This window comes from Lampetra planeri, chromosome 46, assembly GCF_965212315.1.
Source record: "Lampetra planeri chromosome 46, kcLamPlan1.2.h2, whole genome shotgun sequence".
Taxonomy (NCBI): Eukaryota; Metazoa; Chordata; class Hyperoartia; order Petromyzontiformes; family Petromyzontidae; genus Lampetra; species Lampetra planeri.
The window spans coordinates 8,266,172-8,284,519 of NC_136152.1; the positions used below are offsets into that span (position 1 = coordinate 8,266,172).

The 18,348-nt window shown below is 44.9% G+C and overlaps 2 protein-coding genes across 6 annotated transcripts in view; one reads left to right on the forward strand and one right to left on the reverse strand.

The window, feature by feature from the left end:
- The window catches only part of LOC144733390 (protein Hook homolog 3-like), an 81,836-nt gene extending 75,873 nt beyond the window's left edge, over window positions 1–5,963 (forward strand). For all 4 annotated transcript variants that reach the window (XM_078615292.1, XM_078615294.1, XM_078615293.1 and 1 more), the window contains one exon: window positions 567–5,963. In XM_078615292.1, coding sequence (XP_078471418.1) covers window positions 567–728 — 162 coding nt within the window. In that variant the 3' untranslated portion in view covers window positions 729–5,963. The remainder of the gene's footprint in view (window positions 1–566) is intronic.
- Window positions 5,964–6,707: 744 nt separating this feature from the next.
- LOC144733392 (relaxin-3-like) lies at window positions 6,708–14,186 on the reverse strand. 2 transcript variants are annotated; one of them, XM_078615298.1, is made up of 3 exons: window positions 14,033–14,186; window positions 8,157–8,189; window positions 6,708–7,472 (listed from the first exon to the last, which is right to left on the reverse strand). In XM_078615298.1, exons 1-3 carry the CDS (start codon window positions 14,184–14,186, stop codon window positions 7,222–7,224), a joined length of 438 nt encoding a protein of 145 aa, XP_078471424.1. In that variant the 3' UTR covers window positions 6,708–7,221. The 2 variants fall into 2 exon arrangements, 1 of the variants encoding a protein (XP_078471424.1); XR_013588352.1 differs by lacking the exons at window positions 8,157–8,189; window positions 14,033–14,186 and adding an exon at window positions 10,543–10,742 and having other exon boundaries at window positions 7,365–7,472.
- Between the last annotated feature and the right edge of the window lie 4,162 nt (window positions 14,187–18,348).

Genomic DNA, 18,348 nt, shown 5'->3' on the forward strand with positions numbered 1-18,348 from the left:
AGCCACATTTTCCACTTTGTAAAATAAGTAATTACCGGGTTTTTCAGATTACGCGAGGGCAAACCCCATAATACAGATAAAGGTACATGCCTCATGCGTGCGGCGTCGGTGGCATATGGTGTCTAAACCTGTTCTTGGCCTGTTTTAGGCCACCTTGGCTTGAGATCAGTAGCTGTGCTCCCTGCCATAGCAGTGGTCCATAGTAGTGGTCTTGGCCTGTGCTGCGTGGACACGGGTGTCTGGTCTTGGCCTGTGTTGCGTGCACACCGGTGCCTGGTCTTGGCCTGTGCTGCATGGACACGGGTGTCTGGTCTTGGCCTGTGCTGCGTGCACACGGGTGTCTGGTCTTGGCCTGTGCTACCGTTGATATTTATTGTGAGCCAGTAAAAAGCAAGATAAACTTTTTATGGATTTTTTGTTAATATTTTACATCCCTATTAGGGTAGTTTTAATGTTGACAAATGCATCTGTGTGCTGTGGCAATCTGTGGGTCCAGCAAGGTTGGGAGCCACAGAGTAGAGCATTGCCTGACCCTGCAATGGGGACCTTTTTGTGTGTGCGTGTAGGGGATCGGTCTGCCAAAGGGGAGTCGGGCTGGGGGTGCGAGCGGTGGTGCTGGCCCCACGCAGTCGTTCCTCGCATGCCAGCGTCAGAGCACGAGCGCGCGCCGAGCCAAACAGTCGCACGCACAGGCGGGGCCGAGCGCAGCACGGCACTCGCACGCTTGAGGGCACGTGCTCGCTTGCACACACGCACGCACTCTCACGCGCACTCACACACGTGCACTCACTAGACAGAGATCTTCCATATAGCCTTAACAGACTGTAGGAGCGAGTGCTATTAGCGGGCACCTATGGAGGCCGGCACGGCACACGAGGGGGAGGGTGACCAACATCTCGCCCGGCGGCCTCTGTCTCCCCAGTGGCGATGTTTACACGCCACACCAGATACTCATATGATGGTGAGTCGACCTCGGGGAGGCCCAGGACCGGTTCGAATCATCGTCACTGTTGTTTGCCATTAGCGGGAATCAAACTCGGGTGGCCAGGTTCGTCGCGCAGCGCGCTAACTGCTACACTGTCACACACATTCTCACACACAAAATACACTCACGAACACATACTCATGCATTTCACGCTCACACATACACTCAAACGCACTCATATTAGTCACATGTACCCACACATTACACACACAAAGACAAATGTCCCACACATTGCTTACATAGGCTGTTGAGATAACTACTATTAGCAAGCACCTATTGAGGAGTGATAGTGTATTGGTTATCAACGAGCACTACTTACCTGGTGACCCAAATTGGATTCCGACTGACAGGTAAAATCGGTGACAGCGAATATCTGAACCGGTCCTGGGCCTCGCCTCGGTCAACTCAGTTTTACATGAGTATCTAGTGTGGGTATGTAAACATCAGAGCTTGGGAAGCGAAGGTGGTCAGGTGTAGTGCTGGCCATTGCACCCCTTTGTGCGTCGTGCCTGCGTTAATAGGTGCTCACACACACATACCCACGCATTAAACGTTTGCACACACAAGCACACCCACCTGCTCACACACGTCCCCATGCATTATATTCTCATACACACATCAACAGCTACCTTTTTCCACTAGTGACAGTAACACCACTACAGAGCTTGTACTAGGTTAGGTGACTTAGATGAGCTTTGAGGCAATGTGAGAGTCAAATAGGTTCTTTGGCACACCACAGAACAGACACAGGTTTATTTAGTAAACTGGGTGACTGGCAGAAGCATTACCTGTTCCCCCTACTTTTCCAGTCTGCTGTCTTGAGGCCACCTGATGATGCTTTGTGAATAATTGTCATGGGTGTTTTCCTGCCTCGATGCAGCATTGCTGCTAGAGGGTGGCATTGGCATCATTAAAGAGCCTCCAACACAGCTCCGCGTGGCTCGGCGGAGCTCGTTTCCGGTTCGTTGTAACACTCATAGCACATACACACACACGTAAAACTGCAAATCATTGCCAGGGGGTGGCTGGATCGCTCAATAAGCTCGTGAGCCCATTTGAGAATGTGAGGCCATAAGCGCTGAGATCCTCGATTCAAATCCCCAGCAAAGAGTTAACCACACTGCCCGGTATTGTGAGTTTCATAGTCAACCTGGCCCATTCACCAGTAACTGCACGAAATTATTTTATTGCATTTGGTGTTGGACTAAATTGAGTATAAACTCAACTGCGGGCTGATTTTCCACTTAAGACGCGTAACAAACAACTTAGCAATCTTCACAACTAGTAAGCTGTGTACATCTTGTGGTAAGATAGAACCTTCAGGGGTGTTGAGTGAATGAGATTTCACTTCCAGGGTTGTCTTTTCTGTAGGAAGATCCCAAAACTACTCTCAATGGCAATAGTACAAATAAACACACAGTTGTGTATGATCACAGCAGCATAATGTACTCCTGGCAGTAGCAAATTATATCTGTTGAGTTCGTACGTAACATTGTTGAACAAATGCATGGAACGGTGGGGGGGGCGGTATCTTCACTATATTTGCCTATTCTAGTGAACCAGGCTCATAATGTCACGTGCTCAGCGAGTGAGTAGTGTTGTACCAACAAGACTCGCCAATCACAAATGCACAAGTTGCTCATATTGTCACTGTGTATGGCCAGGTGTGGGTGGGGATGCGCACCTGTCAGGTGATTTAGAGGTCAGATTCAGTGCATCGTTCTGAGGTGGTAGTGCACGGTACCCACGCCCGTGGGAAGCATGGTGGTGCAGTAAAGAAATTCGAGGTCGCTGATCGTGCACAGATTGACTGGGTTTTTTTCCCTCGACATTGAGGATTACTCTTACAAGAGGTGGCTAGGGGGGGGGGTAGCTTAGGATCAGGGCACTAAGCTGGCACTCCTAAGATCTGGCTCTGAATGCGTTTTTTTCAGCCGCCTGTGTTTAAACCGGATTTTAAAGTGTTGTAATAAGTTCATGGTATCACCACGGAGACCAATGACTGCACAAAAGCCCATCCACCCTATTTGTGTTTTCTTGGAATTTGGCTACAATCCAGTGATAAGGATTCAAAATATATATTTTTCTGCCTGCCATGCAACAAAAATCTCGAAAGCAGGGAGTTGCAGGGAAGTGCAGTGAGGATAGGTCATAAAGGCATCTCAGACGTAGTTCTGTGATATCACCTTCCTCGGGCCCATTCCTAAAATACTGTGCTCCACGGGAGTTGCAAATGGAAGCTTTGTCTCATGATATTGATATCAATTGGATAAACATAATAGAGGAATTTATTATAAATTAAGAAATACTCATGCGCAAACCATTTCTGAACGTGTCTTGAGCCCAAGGCTCTCTTGGCTACACACATCATGCTATGCTTTTGCTCAGTGCGTAAAACATAAACAATATTTTATTATAATATTTTATTACAGTCAATTGACGAAAAAGTAAGCTAATTGATGCCAATATTTGACCACTACATTCTTGAGTTTAAATAATGAAGTGAGTTTTATGGCCTATATTTGTTTTAGCATTGTATTGTATGCCGCTGTCGTTGGCATTGTTGGGATTGGTGTGTGACGCACGAGATGCGAAACGTGGCGATGCGTGCCACTACATGAACGCGTAAACACCACCGCCAATACTTGTAGCACAAATCAAAGCTCTCGGTTGAATTCCTAACTTGGATATGAGCATTTTGAATAAGCAGACATTTTTTAGATATTTTAGATTTTTTTTTACAAACAGATATATTGACCTGTGTAAGACCCCCACCCACAGAGCAATGATGTTGGTACCTTATTAAGCAAGACTACAAGTAGGTTTCAGCCTGCCTCAGTGTGATGGAGCTTCAGTGTTATTCATTGAAATGCCTGGGATTTCTCCTTGAGAGCTCGGGTTTCCCCCCATGTACTAAAATAATCGTCACGGAAAGAATTGGCTAAACATCCCCAAGGATGACACTTGAAACTGAGTCTTTGGGCTGAGGCTTTCATGACAAAAGTACTACTCTCATAATAGTGAGCATAGGAGTCTGATGCCCATGTTGGACTATTGGCAATGCTGTGGTTTCTGGATTTAAATCCTGTGTCACAGCACTCCATTAATGTTCCTAAGTACGGGGAGTTTTATAGTTTCAGCCCAGTCATTGACGTTTACATAGTTCAACCATACTGGCTACAATTTTAAAAGGGTGTTTGCAACAGAACAATGCAATGTGTTAGACATGCATATTAAGCTTATTAGGAAATTGGAATAATTATCGAGGGTTAAATTGTGTCTTGCAAGGTGCAGGCAGCTCTTGGTGGGAATATTAAAATGAAGGGTTGGTTATGCGTTGTCTGTGATTATCGAATTGCAATCCGTATGTGATAAGGATGCTGGAATGTCGTGTATATGAGACCGGCTGCGTGCACGCAGGGTAATGTGGTGGTGGGGCCTTGAAAGGACGCCCGCTGTATGCAGTGGGATTTTCATCCGAATCTTCACCTCCCCTATCTTGTTTCCCACATAGACTTTGCCAATCATGCCATTCATAACCCTCGAAAATTATTTGAATTTCGTTTTTTAGGTAAATATAAATAGTTAAAATTATGTTATTAGTGGCAGTTAAATGTTTGATTATATTGGAGCACTATAGCGCCCTCATATGATTTGACTTTCCTGCAATACCACGAGTTCAAATCATGCCATATAGATGGTATTTGTCCATTAAACATGGACTGCAATACCGGAGAAATAGCATTGTATGGATTTCTGCAATTAACCACTTTGTCGAGATTCATGTTGAGACCTCTCGCGGCCGTGCGGATGAGGTCACACGTCGTTGACCAGGCTCGTGGTGAAATGTCAACATGGGTTTGTGCAGAGATGTCAATCAAACTGGGTAAGTTAATCTTCATGATGTAAATAATATACACCCCTTAGTTTACATGCATACTTGTTTTTATCTTGTTTTTTTGACATAGGCTGAGCAGGAAACGTGTCGTGCCTGGTTCAATTGAGCTCTTTGGCTAGGCCAGGGGTCGGCAACCAAAATAAGAGTAAATTTTTCGAATTCGGTAAAAAAAAAAAACCTCAATATTTCAAGAGCCGCAAAGCATTGTGGTACTTAATTAATAACGTCATGAAGCAGTCCTTGAAGGGCCGCGTGTGGCTCCAGAGCCGCAGGTTGCCGAAACCTGGGCCAGGCCGTCAAAGAAAGAGGGGAGAGCAGGGATCAGGTTTGAGGCATTTCTTCCCTGCTGTGAATTGGCCATAATGGCTCGGAAATGTACAGCTTTGTTGAAAATCGTTAACAACGTTGCAGTGTTTGAACATAAGATGGTTTATGCGATGTGAACATTTAAAGTCCAGAAAGGTTTTGCCGTGTAACTTTACCATGCACTGAGCAGGGCTGCTTAGGGGTCACACAAAAATGAGAAGTCATTTAAAGGCACTTCAGCTCTTAATTAGCGCAGTGCACTATTATGGCGATGTTAACATTTACCATCAGATTCGAAGCTACATGTAAATTTGAGTTACTTGTTATTCCTACATTTTCCTGTTAACTTATTTCCGATGTCTTAATGAGAGGCCATAAGATTGTCGTAAAGAGAAGCCGAGGCGAATGTTTCACCTCGAATTGAGCGACAACAGGAGGCTTCAGTAGTTTCAGCTCATCCCATCGGAGGCTCGCGGTGTGAGCCGACTCGGCGCACTGCGATATTCACACCCGGCCAGCTTCAGCCAACTTGGTCCCATTGTAAACACACCCCGAATTCTGCCGTCACATGGTCGATAAACTCCAGGAATTGTCCAAATTCCTGAAGTACAAGTGTTTCCTGTGTCGTGTCCATGCATACTTCTACAATGTGCAACATAGCTTTACCTAATAAGTCTTGACATTTTAAGACTATACATTAGTTTAAGGGCTGCCCGTTTTTTTTGTGCTTAGGAATGACAGACATAGTTGAATAAAATTGGTTTCTAAACATAACTCTTGATGTGACAATTCTCTGCATAGAGTATATGTAAACTGTATAGGAGGAAAGGAAATGATGAAAGGTGTCTCTTGGCCTTGTGTTGGCACGAAGATCCAAGCTGGGCTGGGTTAAATTCAAATTGATGCTCCTAGAGGTGCCCGCTCTGAATTTGTTCAAGATATTAGTGGCCCAAGGCCATTTTACTATTGGAATGCTCAGATGAATATTCATTTTGCAGCTGCGAATAAGAATATGTGAAGAAGTCAACTTCACCGTCGGTTGATCTCCAAGTCACGTGGTCCCTAAACACGCTGTCATTTCCAGGACTTTCTCGTCAAATTGCACTCCATTGCTGTCTTTGTTCAATGCCTATTCTCAGAAAGAATTATATCAGTACATCTGCAAACTCTAGAGAGCAATGTGTTGCTGATCTTTAACAAATTCCTGATGCTCGGCGTTGTCCCCCATCGGGGCCCTGCTCGCTCACCAGCCAGGGCCGGCCAATGCAGGAACAGCTTTGCTTCTCTCCACTTCCGTCACGCCTCGCCCACCTATATAATACGAATCACATTCCTACACCAACCAAAACATTTACACTCCTACATGTATTATAAGTCCTCATTGCATAAGGCACTTTGGGAGTAAATTATAGGTTGCATAGCTGGTACAACTGTGTCACAATGCACTGCTCCACGTGGTTGTGAATAAGATGAGTGTCGCTGCAGATAGATATATGTCACAAACCGCCAAGTCCAGTAGACATTTTAAAGTTGTCTTTTTATTGAGTGCTTGCTTGGGTGGGAGTGGCGTTACACAGAAAGACAGTTACCATCCATTGTTATGACAATTGGCATACAAGAGGAGGGAAGCATGAGACTGCATTTGTTTGCATTCTCACCACGGTAACCGACACTTGAAACGCGCAATGCATCAATGCTGTCTCAGAGCCGCAACGGAAATAGGCACGGACTCTCATTGAGCGAAGACACTAATCAATCACGACACTTACAACTCATTTCCCGATTCACGTGTTTTTCTCTCACTTCAGTAGTTTACACAGTGGCATGTTGCTACAGAAAAAGCGGGGAGTGCGAAAGCGTGGCTCTCCGGGTACCGCCTAAGCGCCAGCCGCTGACAGCTGACACCCCCCCCCCGTCACTCGAGCCAACCACCCTCTCATCCCCTCGTCCCACAAGATAGAACCCTGCCTCTAATCACAGGACGTAACCCTTAAGAGACAGGGAACGGGGCGCTTGGTAACCACGTCAGCTCTCAACATAAGGTGCTGATGTCCGACTTGGAACAGCCCCAGTGGCAGCAGACAGACGCGAGGCCTGCTTTGGTGGCCCTGTCTCCGCGCTGCAGGCCCCGGGGCCCAGGAAGGTGACGCCAGGGAGCCCCAGGCTCGGGGTCCCCGGAGGGAGAGGCGGCCGCCTCAAGGCCCTCCGCTTGCAGGGAGCTGGACTCGCCCCACAGGGACCGGGGATCAAACTCGTCCGAGGTGTCGCCCCGAGTGGAGGTGTCTGCAAAAAAACAAGGACATACCCCCGTGTGGTCTCAGCAGACTGTTGGGGCAAGTGTTGTTTAGCAAGCGCATATTCAGGCCTGAACTGTACATGGGGGGTGGGTCACCAGCACCACACCTGGCCACCTTTGTCTCCCCAGTGCTGATGTGATGCATCACCCTGGATACTTATAGGAGGCCGAGTCAACCTAGGGGCAGGCTCAGGACCGGTTCAGATAGTTGCCACTGGTGTTGGCCGTGAGCGGGAATCAAACTGGGATCATCGGGTTTGTAGCGCAGTGCGCTAACCACTTCACTACCACGACACTTGTGCGCACACACATACGTACAGTGTACAAGTCCAAATGTCTCAGAATAACTACACAGCCTTTTATGAATCTACTGCTGGATGGAAGCCTCCCCATGCTGTGTCGGTCGTGTATATTTTTGGCCATACTTCATCACACGAGTGAGTGTGGGATGTCACACGAGCTGGGTTCAAAGGGATAGAACCCAGCTCGCCAGCGCCATGGCGCAGTGTGCTAACCACTATGTCATAGGAATGTGTCATGTGTTGCTATGCTGTGTTGTCAGCACCCTCGCAGAGATTAGGAGCAGCCTTGCTCACACAGGAGCAGTGGACACGTGGTCTCTGGTATGCGGCCTCTGAGAGCCCCTTGAACATGCCGTGGAGAAGACTCACCTTGGTGTGCTGTGTGCAGACCACCACTTCCGACTGTGAAATCACAGTAATAAGTCTTGGCTTAAGGAAAACATTGATCTCGGCATTTTTTGTAAAAAAATAAAATATTATTTGTAATAACAAGAATCACAGACTGAATTCATCTCGTTTACATTCAGAGAAGTGTCGTTTATCTTCTAGTTTTTTTGTCAGAATGCTTCAGGGAATTTTTATTGTGCTGTGCTTTCTTGAAATGCCGCACATTGCATTAAAAAATATATATTAATAGGTTTTAGATTTGAAGCTTTCGTGACTGCAAGGATTCATATTCTTAGTTTTTTTCGGTAAAGTCACGTAGGTAAAAAATTGAAATTAAAATTAATAAAAGTAAAATAAAATGAAAATAAAAAATCACGACGTTTCGAAGGCAACACAAGCTTCCGTCTTCAGGTGGAACCGTCACAGCCACGACAGCTGTATCAAGTAAATGAGAGATTACAAGAGCTACCACTCCGTATATATAATGGTTGAGGGGGGAAGGGCCCGGAAAGGCACACTTTTTAATAATATGGTAAGGCTACGAACCCGGCGGCCCGAGTTTGATTCCCGCTCACGGCCGGTGACGATTATTTGAACCGGTCCTGGGCCTCCCCTAGGTCGACTCAGCCTCAAACGAGTAAGTGGTGTGGTATGTCAACATCGCCACTGGGGAGACCGTGGTGAATCCAAGTCCCGGGCGAAGCCGGGTAGTAAAGCTAGTATTTCATAAATCTTGTGTTCGGTAACTTCGGTTATATACCTTTCTGTTTCAGTATTGGTCGAAAGTGTAATTAAACTTTCGGTTTCGGCCGAAAGTGTAGTTAATATTTCGGTTTCGGCTGAAAGTGAAGTTAAACTTTCGGTTTTGGCTGAAAGTCTAATTTTATCTTTCGGTCTGGTTTCGGTTTTGGCCGAAACCAGAAATTCCGTTTCGGTCGGCCTCTAGTCCACACCAGAGACAGTTTTTTTTTGAGCCTCGTCTCAAACGGTGTTAGACCAGAGGACACCAAAAGGCGTACAGCCCAAAGACAATGCACTATCAGAGTAATGAGAGCTCTGGGTGAACATTTACATCATGGGACTCCTTTCCCAGAACCATCATATGATAATAGGTTTTTCCCCTTTTTTCTGGCAACAAAACATGTGTCCAGAAAAAAGGGGAAAACCCTATTATCATATTTTGGTACTGGCAAAGGAGGTCCCATGATATAAAAGATATATAGTTTTATATATATGTTTTACCTTCAATTTATTTCATTAAGCTACCGGCAACATCCGCTGAATATCTCACAACAACATGCAGAGATGTACGCACACGCAAGGGATATTTTCTCTTGCATCCTGTGTTGCCTTCACATAGCAGGGGGTGCATTATCCCACCCCATCTCCTATGAGATTGTTGCGTGCCAATGAAATCGATATTTTCATTTATTACAACTGATATTCATGCAAATCAAGTGGAAAACTAATATATTGTGATTGTTTTTTTAAGTAATTGATAGCTAAGTTCAGACCATCAAGTCACTATGCCAGAGAACCCGGGTTTACTCACTGCTGGCTGAATTCCAGGTTATGAATCACGTCATCGCAGTGCGCACCGATCGGGAACGTTCCTCTCTTTGCACTTTACCGAAAGAACCAAAGAGTATGGATCCTTGCAGTCACGAAAACTTCAAATCCTGAAGATGCTAGGTTTAGTAATATATGTTATGCATGTCGCTATTGTAAACTTTCAATCACATTTCTTATGATCACTGTTACATTGTTTTTATAGCATTATTTGTATCTCGGCCTCGCCGTGCGCTGCACCGCTAGTCGAGTAGATAACCATGTGTTCAATAAACCCTCGGAGCCAGGATGACCGTCCAACTCGGATCGTCATTTATTGATTGTAACAGGTAAAACTGGTGAGAAAACACAGATACAGCATCTGTTATAATTCGGAAACACCCACACAATGAACACCACAGCATCAGAACATTGTCTCAGATAACAATAGATCCTGGAAGGACCAGGCCCCCACATTACCCCTGAACAACTAGACAAAGGCACAAGCTGGTGCGTTGCATACAGGCACATAGTGTAGTCATCCCACTGCACCCCAAATGTACAGCATTACACTTAACACTAAACTGTGGATGAGATACTTCGTCATCACTCTCAGGATCGCAACATAGGCACAAGTCTGACTCGACCTACTAAATCACAAGTAACATCCACAATAAGGAAAGTCACAGGCTTCGTTACTAACTAGGCCTCGTATTTACTACAACAACTTAACGGCACCATAAAGGCATTTACATTGCTATAATAGTCATTCCAACATTACAACAGCATTTCCAATATTATAGGAATATAAACAACTTACAGATAATGCTTCTTAAGCTCCCACAATGGGCAAGTGCAGCTGTGATCTCACTGAGATGCGATGCGTGCCGCCATCTTGACTTATCTGTGTAATGGCTGACGCCCGCGTGGTACAGTGGAAATCTAACATCGGCACTTCCTGGTCACGTGACCAACATTAGCATAAAAAACAGGAACTTCCTGTGAACACACGCTCCACATCTGTCGTGAGGCAAAACAATTTGAGTAATTTCTAGAAAGGGTTAGTTTAGCCGATTTTTTTTATGTAGTATAGAGTTATACTTAAAATTGAAATCTATATTGTATTATGATTGTTATTGTGATCTAACATCAAAATGGGATTTTTTTGTACGCAGCATAAACAAATGGTGCTTTTTCTGGAAGATTTTATTATTTTTGTAGGGGATGTTTCAATTTGCGTAGAGAAAATTTTAAATGTATCGTGTAATCTTCTTGGTTCTTTCGGTAAAGTCACGTAGAAGGGAAATAATAAAGTAATAAATATCTATTTTATTATTTCCCTTCTACGTGACAGGAAATAATGAAATAAAATAAATATATTTTATTATTTCCCTTCTACGTGACTACCGAAATAACCAAGAAGATGAATCCCTGCAGTCACGAAAGCTTTAAATCGAAAAGTATTGTGTGATTTTATTGTTTGTTGCGGTTGCACCCGAATCAAGAGCCGAATGGCGTACAGGATTATTCCAAATAAATGAAACTGAAAACTGAAAAACTGCTATGTTGCTTGTCATCATAAAGTTCAGCTTTTCCAATCTGCTCCTTGTCCGCCTTTTTATTGTATCTTTAAAATGTTGGTCTGCCTTCAATCGCTGTCCTTGGTGCACGTAATATTTTTGTATTTTCCAATTTTGACCATGATAGATTGTACATGACCTCTGTTTTGCTCAATCTGTATTTATCCTGCACCCTACTTTAACTGTTGTTTGTTTGATTATTTAAGGATCTCCTGCGGTTAATTTCCATTGGACATAATAACGACCATTTCGTCAGAAAATCGGAAACGTTCAGTGTTATTTTTCATTCCCATGAATAGCTTCTGTCACTGGGAATACATTTGGTGAAAGCGTATCATTGCTTGTGCGTCTTTTGGTACTTTTTCCATATAATCTTCGTGCTGCTCTTCTGGTTTTGTAAATTGTTTATATTACTTAAAAACTTTTTATAGACCTGGGTTTGTGACTGCGTTGAAGACTGCACTGGCACATAGGGAGCTACGGATGATATCCGCCTTACAAATATAAATTATTGCATCAAAGTAGAATGCTTTTTCATAGTCTACAAGGCCAGGCAGGCACAATGGTAATTCAAACTTTACCATAATGTGATTTGTAGAATGTAGCCGAAAGCTTAGAAACCTTACCTTATCCATGATTGCAATTGGGGATGAATGGCCTCGAATTGTATTGTTATTCTGTTCCAGATGACCTTCATGAGCAATTTACTGTATATATATACACAATAATAGGCCAATAGGTATGTAGTTCTTGAAGTAAGTTTTTACCTCCTATTATGATAAAATAATGAATTGGGTATATCAAACATGACATCTTGTGTCATGTTTGTGTTGTGTTCTCTGATTTGTTTTATCAATTTCCTAATTACCCTGCAGAGTTCTAGGCTATTCAATCTCAGTTTCACATCTACGTCTCTTCTCACATTGCGCCTCAACTTCAGCATGCGTTTTATGGTCATCTCCCAATTAACTATGAATGCCCTCATACTGTACATTGTTTCCGATGTATGTGTGTTGAACTTCTTTCGCACCGTACGTAGCCAACCGCGTTAATCAGAGGTGCAGGGAAGGAGATCAAACTAAACACATGAAGCAGTTCTAAAGAAATTCGTTTTCAATCTACATTTAAAAGTGCATATAGCTCCAGTGGCTTCCTCTGCCCTCTGTAGTCCTCACCTGTGTTTCACACCCTCCACTACTCCTTCCCAACCCAAACCCATTAAATCACCATAACCAGATGTCGGCAACCAAAATAACAATCGGTAAAAAAACCCTCAATATTTCAAGAGCCACAATGCACGTGATTATGAGATGGTGGTCTTATATAAATAACGGTCACGAAGGGGTCCTTAAAGAGCCGCATGCAGCTCTGGAGTCAGAGGTTGCCGACCTCTGGCCATTACCGACCACTTGTGCCCCCACCCCCGCTACCAGCCACCCCTGTAGAGCATCTCCAGATGTGATCGGATTTAGTCGTTATATAATTTCTGTTATTTCACAGCCCTTTATCATTAAACTGCTGGAAGGCATCCCCATGCTTAGTGGGTCTTGGGAGATTTGACTATACTTCACGCTGGTCAGTGCAGGTTGAAAGAAAGGACCCAAGACTGGTTCAGCTGTCACTTGTCACTGATATTAGCAATGGCTGGGAATCAAGCTCAGGTCGCTGGGAATGTATTGCAGTTCACTAACCACACGTGCCACTGCTCTGCCCATTTGTATGCTCTATGAATGAATGACAGTAACCACTGCAATGAATACAAACAACACCAATCGGCCACTAGTTGATTTTACCGCATAGACATTGTCTTTTACCCCTTTGAATTGAATTATTGGAGATTTTGCTGCTGATGATGTTAGCATTTTGTCGGTGTAGCTGTATGGCAATGTTAATGGCATTGCTGACGATTTTGAACGTATTCATAAGTGCTGCAGATGTTGATGGTAATAGTGTAAATGGTGATGGTATCAATGTTACAGTAAATAATATAATATATAATAATATTTTCAATATTATAATAATATTTTCAATATTATTATGCTTGTTTACCCAGCTAAGTCTCAATGAGTCTCACGATTTTTCAAGAAATTCTTGCCAACATTGACCCCGCTATTATGGGTGTAACAACACGTATAGTCAACTTCACAATGGACGTATTTAATTGCGTTTGCAGCAACACGTTTCGATTGTACAATGTGTTTTACTTGCGTCACATGACGCAGCCACTACTTGCACCACAATGCAAAAACAATAGAATCGCCAATCAAAACGCAAATGAGAATTGTGACGATTGGTGAATTGCGAGGGTGGCGAATCATCACTCCCACTCTACTCATGGAGTTGTCGATGATGACAAAAAATGAGCAAAAAGAGAGAACAATTAGAGGAGCAAAAGGTAGCGACACTGTTGGAGAAGGCCCAAGAGATGGCTCCGGTGGTTTGGACGTGTGTCTAGATTGGATCCAGAGAGAATACCAGACATGGCATTGCAACAGAATCACACAGAACAAGATCGAGAGGAGGAGCTACAGATGCACTAGATCGACAAAGTGAAAAATGATCTCAAACAAAAACGGGAACAAGAAAGCCGTGAAACTGGTGCATGCTAAAGAGGTGGAAATATCTCAATCGGCCCCGTCGTCTCTGACAGAAGCCAACTAATGAAGAAGATGATGACAATACGAATGACATTGCGGTGCTATTGCCGATGAGGTTGTGCATGGGCCAAACCTCTCCTCCATCTGGAGCCCCCGCAGGTGAAGATCACGGCACGGATGAACTCGCGCCCGCACAGCTTCACCCCAAGGCGACCGCCCTCGGCGCCACCGTCCAGTCCAGCCAACACCACAATGCACGCCGCAGCCAGGATGGCAAGTAGCTTCATGTTTGTGTCTAAACAGTTTTAACCTAATAATAACAACCACCTAATCTCTTATTCTCAAATTCTTACAATTGTTAAATGCTAGATATTTGAGGCTCACCCAAAAAAAACCGATATTTAATTTCAGGGGTTTTATTTCAAAAATAAAAACGAATAACGTAAGAGTACAACTGGGGTGGCCGAAGTGTGGAGTCTCTTTCAAGCTACCTATGGCTGTGATCTCTGAGTACCTGTATTTATACACCTAACTCGCCCGACCAACACTATCAGACGTAAAGGCTTTATTTTTTAGTGACATTTAGCAAATAATTAAATAATGCAAGTTGACAACCGCTCTGCAAGGCGCTTTACTTGAAACGCCCATACGGTTCTTCACTTGACATGGCCGTGCTTGTATCAGGAAAGCTATGGGCTTCACAACCATGACCTTTATGCCTTGGTGATAGACGCAATCCCTTTGTGTTGTATGCAAGGATTTTTCTCATCAACTCTTTGGGGGATGGAAGGAATTAAAATATAAAATAAATTTACTAACGATTGCAGTTAAGTTCGCATTGTTCAGCCTGATTGATGCATTTATTTGCATAGATAAGTGTGGCCTTCATTAACGCTGCACCATTTAACCTTTCTGCCAGCCACCCAGCTAGAGGTCACTGTGATTGTCGATCATGTCACGTCAATGAGTCTTTGTTCCACATCTGCGCTAAAATTGTGAATTACGTTTTCAAATTAAACACTGATTTTATTGTCTCTTTAATTATTATATTGCCTTAATTTATTTTGCTTTACTTTTGTATAAGACATTCAGACTTAAAGTTCAGATTGACCTGCGACTACATGAGTCACACACGTAGATGTGCGTCATGCAAGTAAAAACTGTTGGGGCAAATTTTGATAGCAACCACTTGTTAAGGTTGGCATGGGTGGCAATGCAGCCAGCACCACATTATAGGAAATATTGAAGATAATAAAATGTATAAAGCATCTAAATACTACAAACATCTCTAAGACACTTTGTCATGTAAAAATATGAACATAAACAGTGCAATAAGACAAAATCTAGCCACGGCTCACGACAGTGTCGCTCCCTCAAATTCAACTCATCAATGGCCCCACCATCAGTCTCTCAAATCTCTTGAAAATCCTCATTATCACCTCGGACTCCACTCACTCGACAACCACGTCAACGCAATAAAGACACCCTATGTTTACTACAGCCACCACAAACACTCGAGCTTTCCACGTGGTCAGCACTCGCGTTGATTGTTGCAGCATCATCCTTACTTGGACATCAGTGGCTTCAAAACCAAACTGTCACGTGCTGCCCTGGGCATTCGGTGCAGCCATATGGCTCCATGGCTTCGCTCGGAACCTTGAACTGGCTCCCCATCAAATCAAACAGTACAAGATCGCTATCTTGTGCCACCAATCTCTCTCTCAACGTTTCCCCCTAATATCTCTCCACCTTTTTTCACTCTTACTCAAATGAGCATTGAAAGAAGGTGCTCCTCTGTTTACAGCCCGAAGCTGATGGTTGAACTTTCACATTCATATGGTGGGGGGTGAGTCTATCCATAGGTGCCCATTGTTGACTCCAGATTACAGCTCGAATTTAGAGTCAGAGAAATTTGGTGCAATGACATCAACTCTTATGTGGATGCTAAATAATTTTTTCCCTCACAAATCCATGAGATTGCATAGAAAGGCCGTCATGTCACATGGATCATGGCGGATTCTGATTTTGACAGACATTGATGTTCATGCTTATCAGTGGAATCAGGCTTAATTTCTTAAAATTGGATGATACCGGTCATAACTGAGCACAAGAGCCAACTCATAAATCAGCCTAGAGACCCCCCTCAAATGATGTGCCCCCGTTAACTTAAAATATTTGTACAGTACTGTATACTGTACCATGAATTAGAAGACTGCCAATACATGCACATTTCAACAATGGGACTGAATATTAAATTTTAGAAGCAACTTTCTCTATATATGCTCCTTTAAGAATGAATTCCAACATTTCTTCTCTGATACTGACATACTTGGAAGAAATAAAGATAATTTTAAGGAACTAGCTGATTACTAAAGCATTTAAGGCATGACATCTAATTGCTTCAGGGATCAAATAAACAAAGCTATTCATGAACATTAGGGCTGCTGCCAAACCTGGAGGCTACCAAAATGTATGAACACAAACTGCTCCCGGTTCTATTTATGATCATGTCTCCCTCTCTTATCTGTCCCTACATATACAAAGTTTTTTTTTCACATCTGATTTATGTTGTTACATAAATTCTCCACGACACACATCATCATTGCATTTAAGGAAATGCATGGCGACAACGCTACAATTAATGTTGAGTTACATTTGGACAGCATTAATTCTGCCAGTAACACATTCCTGCGGAGGGAGCTGGTAGGAACGTTGGGTTGCTCGGTCAATGGCCAGGGTCAACGGCGGCGTGGTGTATTCCGCAAATATGCCCAACTGTGAGGGCGGGCACAAGCCGGCGTGAGTAGGTTAAACGTTGAGTTTTATAAGGGCACCACGGGGTGACCAGCCCCTCCCCACCCAGCCCCACCCCTCCCACCCCCCACCCTCCTCACCCAGCCCCTCCCCATCCAGCCCCTCCCCTCCCCACCCAGCCCCTTCCCTCCCCACCCAGCCCCTCCCTGCACGACGGACGGACACAATAATCCCCTGTGGGCTGGTGTAACCAGGAGGTTCCTACCAGTAAAATTGTATGTGTACCCTGCCAGTTCCAAGAGGATCAAGAACGGGGCTTGGGCCCTGGGCCACAGCAAAAGTTTGTGAACTGAACCCACTGACAAAGCAGGAGATAAAAGCTGGGGTATTTGTGTGGACCAGTCATTGATGTTATCTGTGTACACAAATCGATGGGACTTCATGGCAGGCAAATTATTAATGTGTGGAAAATAGTTTTGGGTGAGCACTGAGTCCTGTAGCAAAACATGTGTTTCCATTCACAATGAGCTGATCTTGTTGTTCATGCATGCAGAGACACGGCAACCGTCGAGAAGAAGCGAATTGATGCCCACTTGTGAACTGTGGTAGAATCTTAGCAGTAGGCCAGTGTACCAAGTGTGGTGCCACAGCGACGGGGCCGCTCGGCCGAGCCAGGGAGCCGCCCGGCTTCCACCGCCGCACTGCCCCCCATCACCCCCCCCACATAAACACGCACCCGCACCCACGTAGGGCCTCGTGGTCGGGTCACCTACCCTGAGTTTTCACCCGAGGGCCCCCTAGGGGGGTTACCCCACGGTTTCTCAGGGCCAGGGAATTGGACAGGACCCTTCCCAGGCCAAGTAACACTGCGGCGCCGTGGGCGGATTTGAGATCGCACGACCACGGCGAGCTCAGAGAGCCCCGCAGTTAGAAACGCATACAAACACAAACACGGGTCAGCAAGGCAGATAGCTGGGATCAGGACCCGGGACGACTGATTGGTCGAAAGTTCAAAGGCCGGCGGGATCGCAAAAGAGCGGGAAATCCTAGGCTCAGGATTGGTCGAGAGACCAAGGCGGTCGGGACGGGGGCGCCTAGCCTTTGATGTGAATAGTTTAAAAGAAAACGCAGGGGCAGTAGGGAACTCTCTTCTTCTGGAGTTTGGACACGGGGTCAGCGACGAAGGAGTCATCGGGCGAGCCGCTAGATTGTCTGCAGGACGATCTGAGCGCCGCAAGGTCACCAAGGACTACAGACGGTATCGTGTTGCGCGCCTTACAACACCTCAGAGCGGAGGGTAGGATCCGTAGGAGAGGGTTAGTTCGGGGTAAGGACGAGTAGGAAAGCGGTTTAGCAGAGAGCGCAGCATAGAATAGGGCTACACGGCACCAGAGTGTGGGTTAGAAGCGCCTTGCTGTCCCGCACACACACACGGGTGGCTCGGTTGGTTAGCAAGGGCTAATAAAATCTCGAGCGTAGTAACAAAACCGTGTTGTTGGGTGTTTTTGGAACGTGGTATTAGCGTGCACTGCATTCGCGAGTGTGTGGTCGTTGTACGCATAAAGGCCGTGGTCTCTGTACGATTGTGCGGGTACGGAGGTGTGTGCGTTAACGCCCGGGGAGAGCACTTTTGGTGTGTTGGCGTGACTACGCAGCCGTGTGAGAGGAGAATCGTCCTTGTACGATATTTGTGTT

Excerpts from the sequence above, each read along its gene's own strand:
- LOC144733392 (XM_078615298.1), bottom strand. The coding sequence starts at position 14,186 with ATGAAGCTACTTGCCATCCTGGCTGCGGCGTGCATTGTGGTGTTGGCT. Across the intron at positions 8,190-14,032 it reads GGGCTCCAGATGGAGGAGAG|TCGGAAGTGGTGGTCTGCAC; the intron begins GTTTGGCCCATG and ends GTGATTTCACAG. Across the intron at positions 7,473-8,156 it reads TCTGCACACAGCACACCAAG|ACACCTCCACTCGGGGCGAC; the intron begins GTGAGTCTTCTC and ends GTTTTTTTGCAG.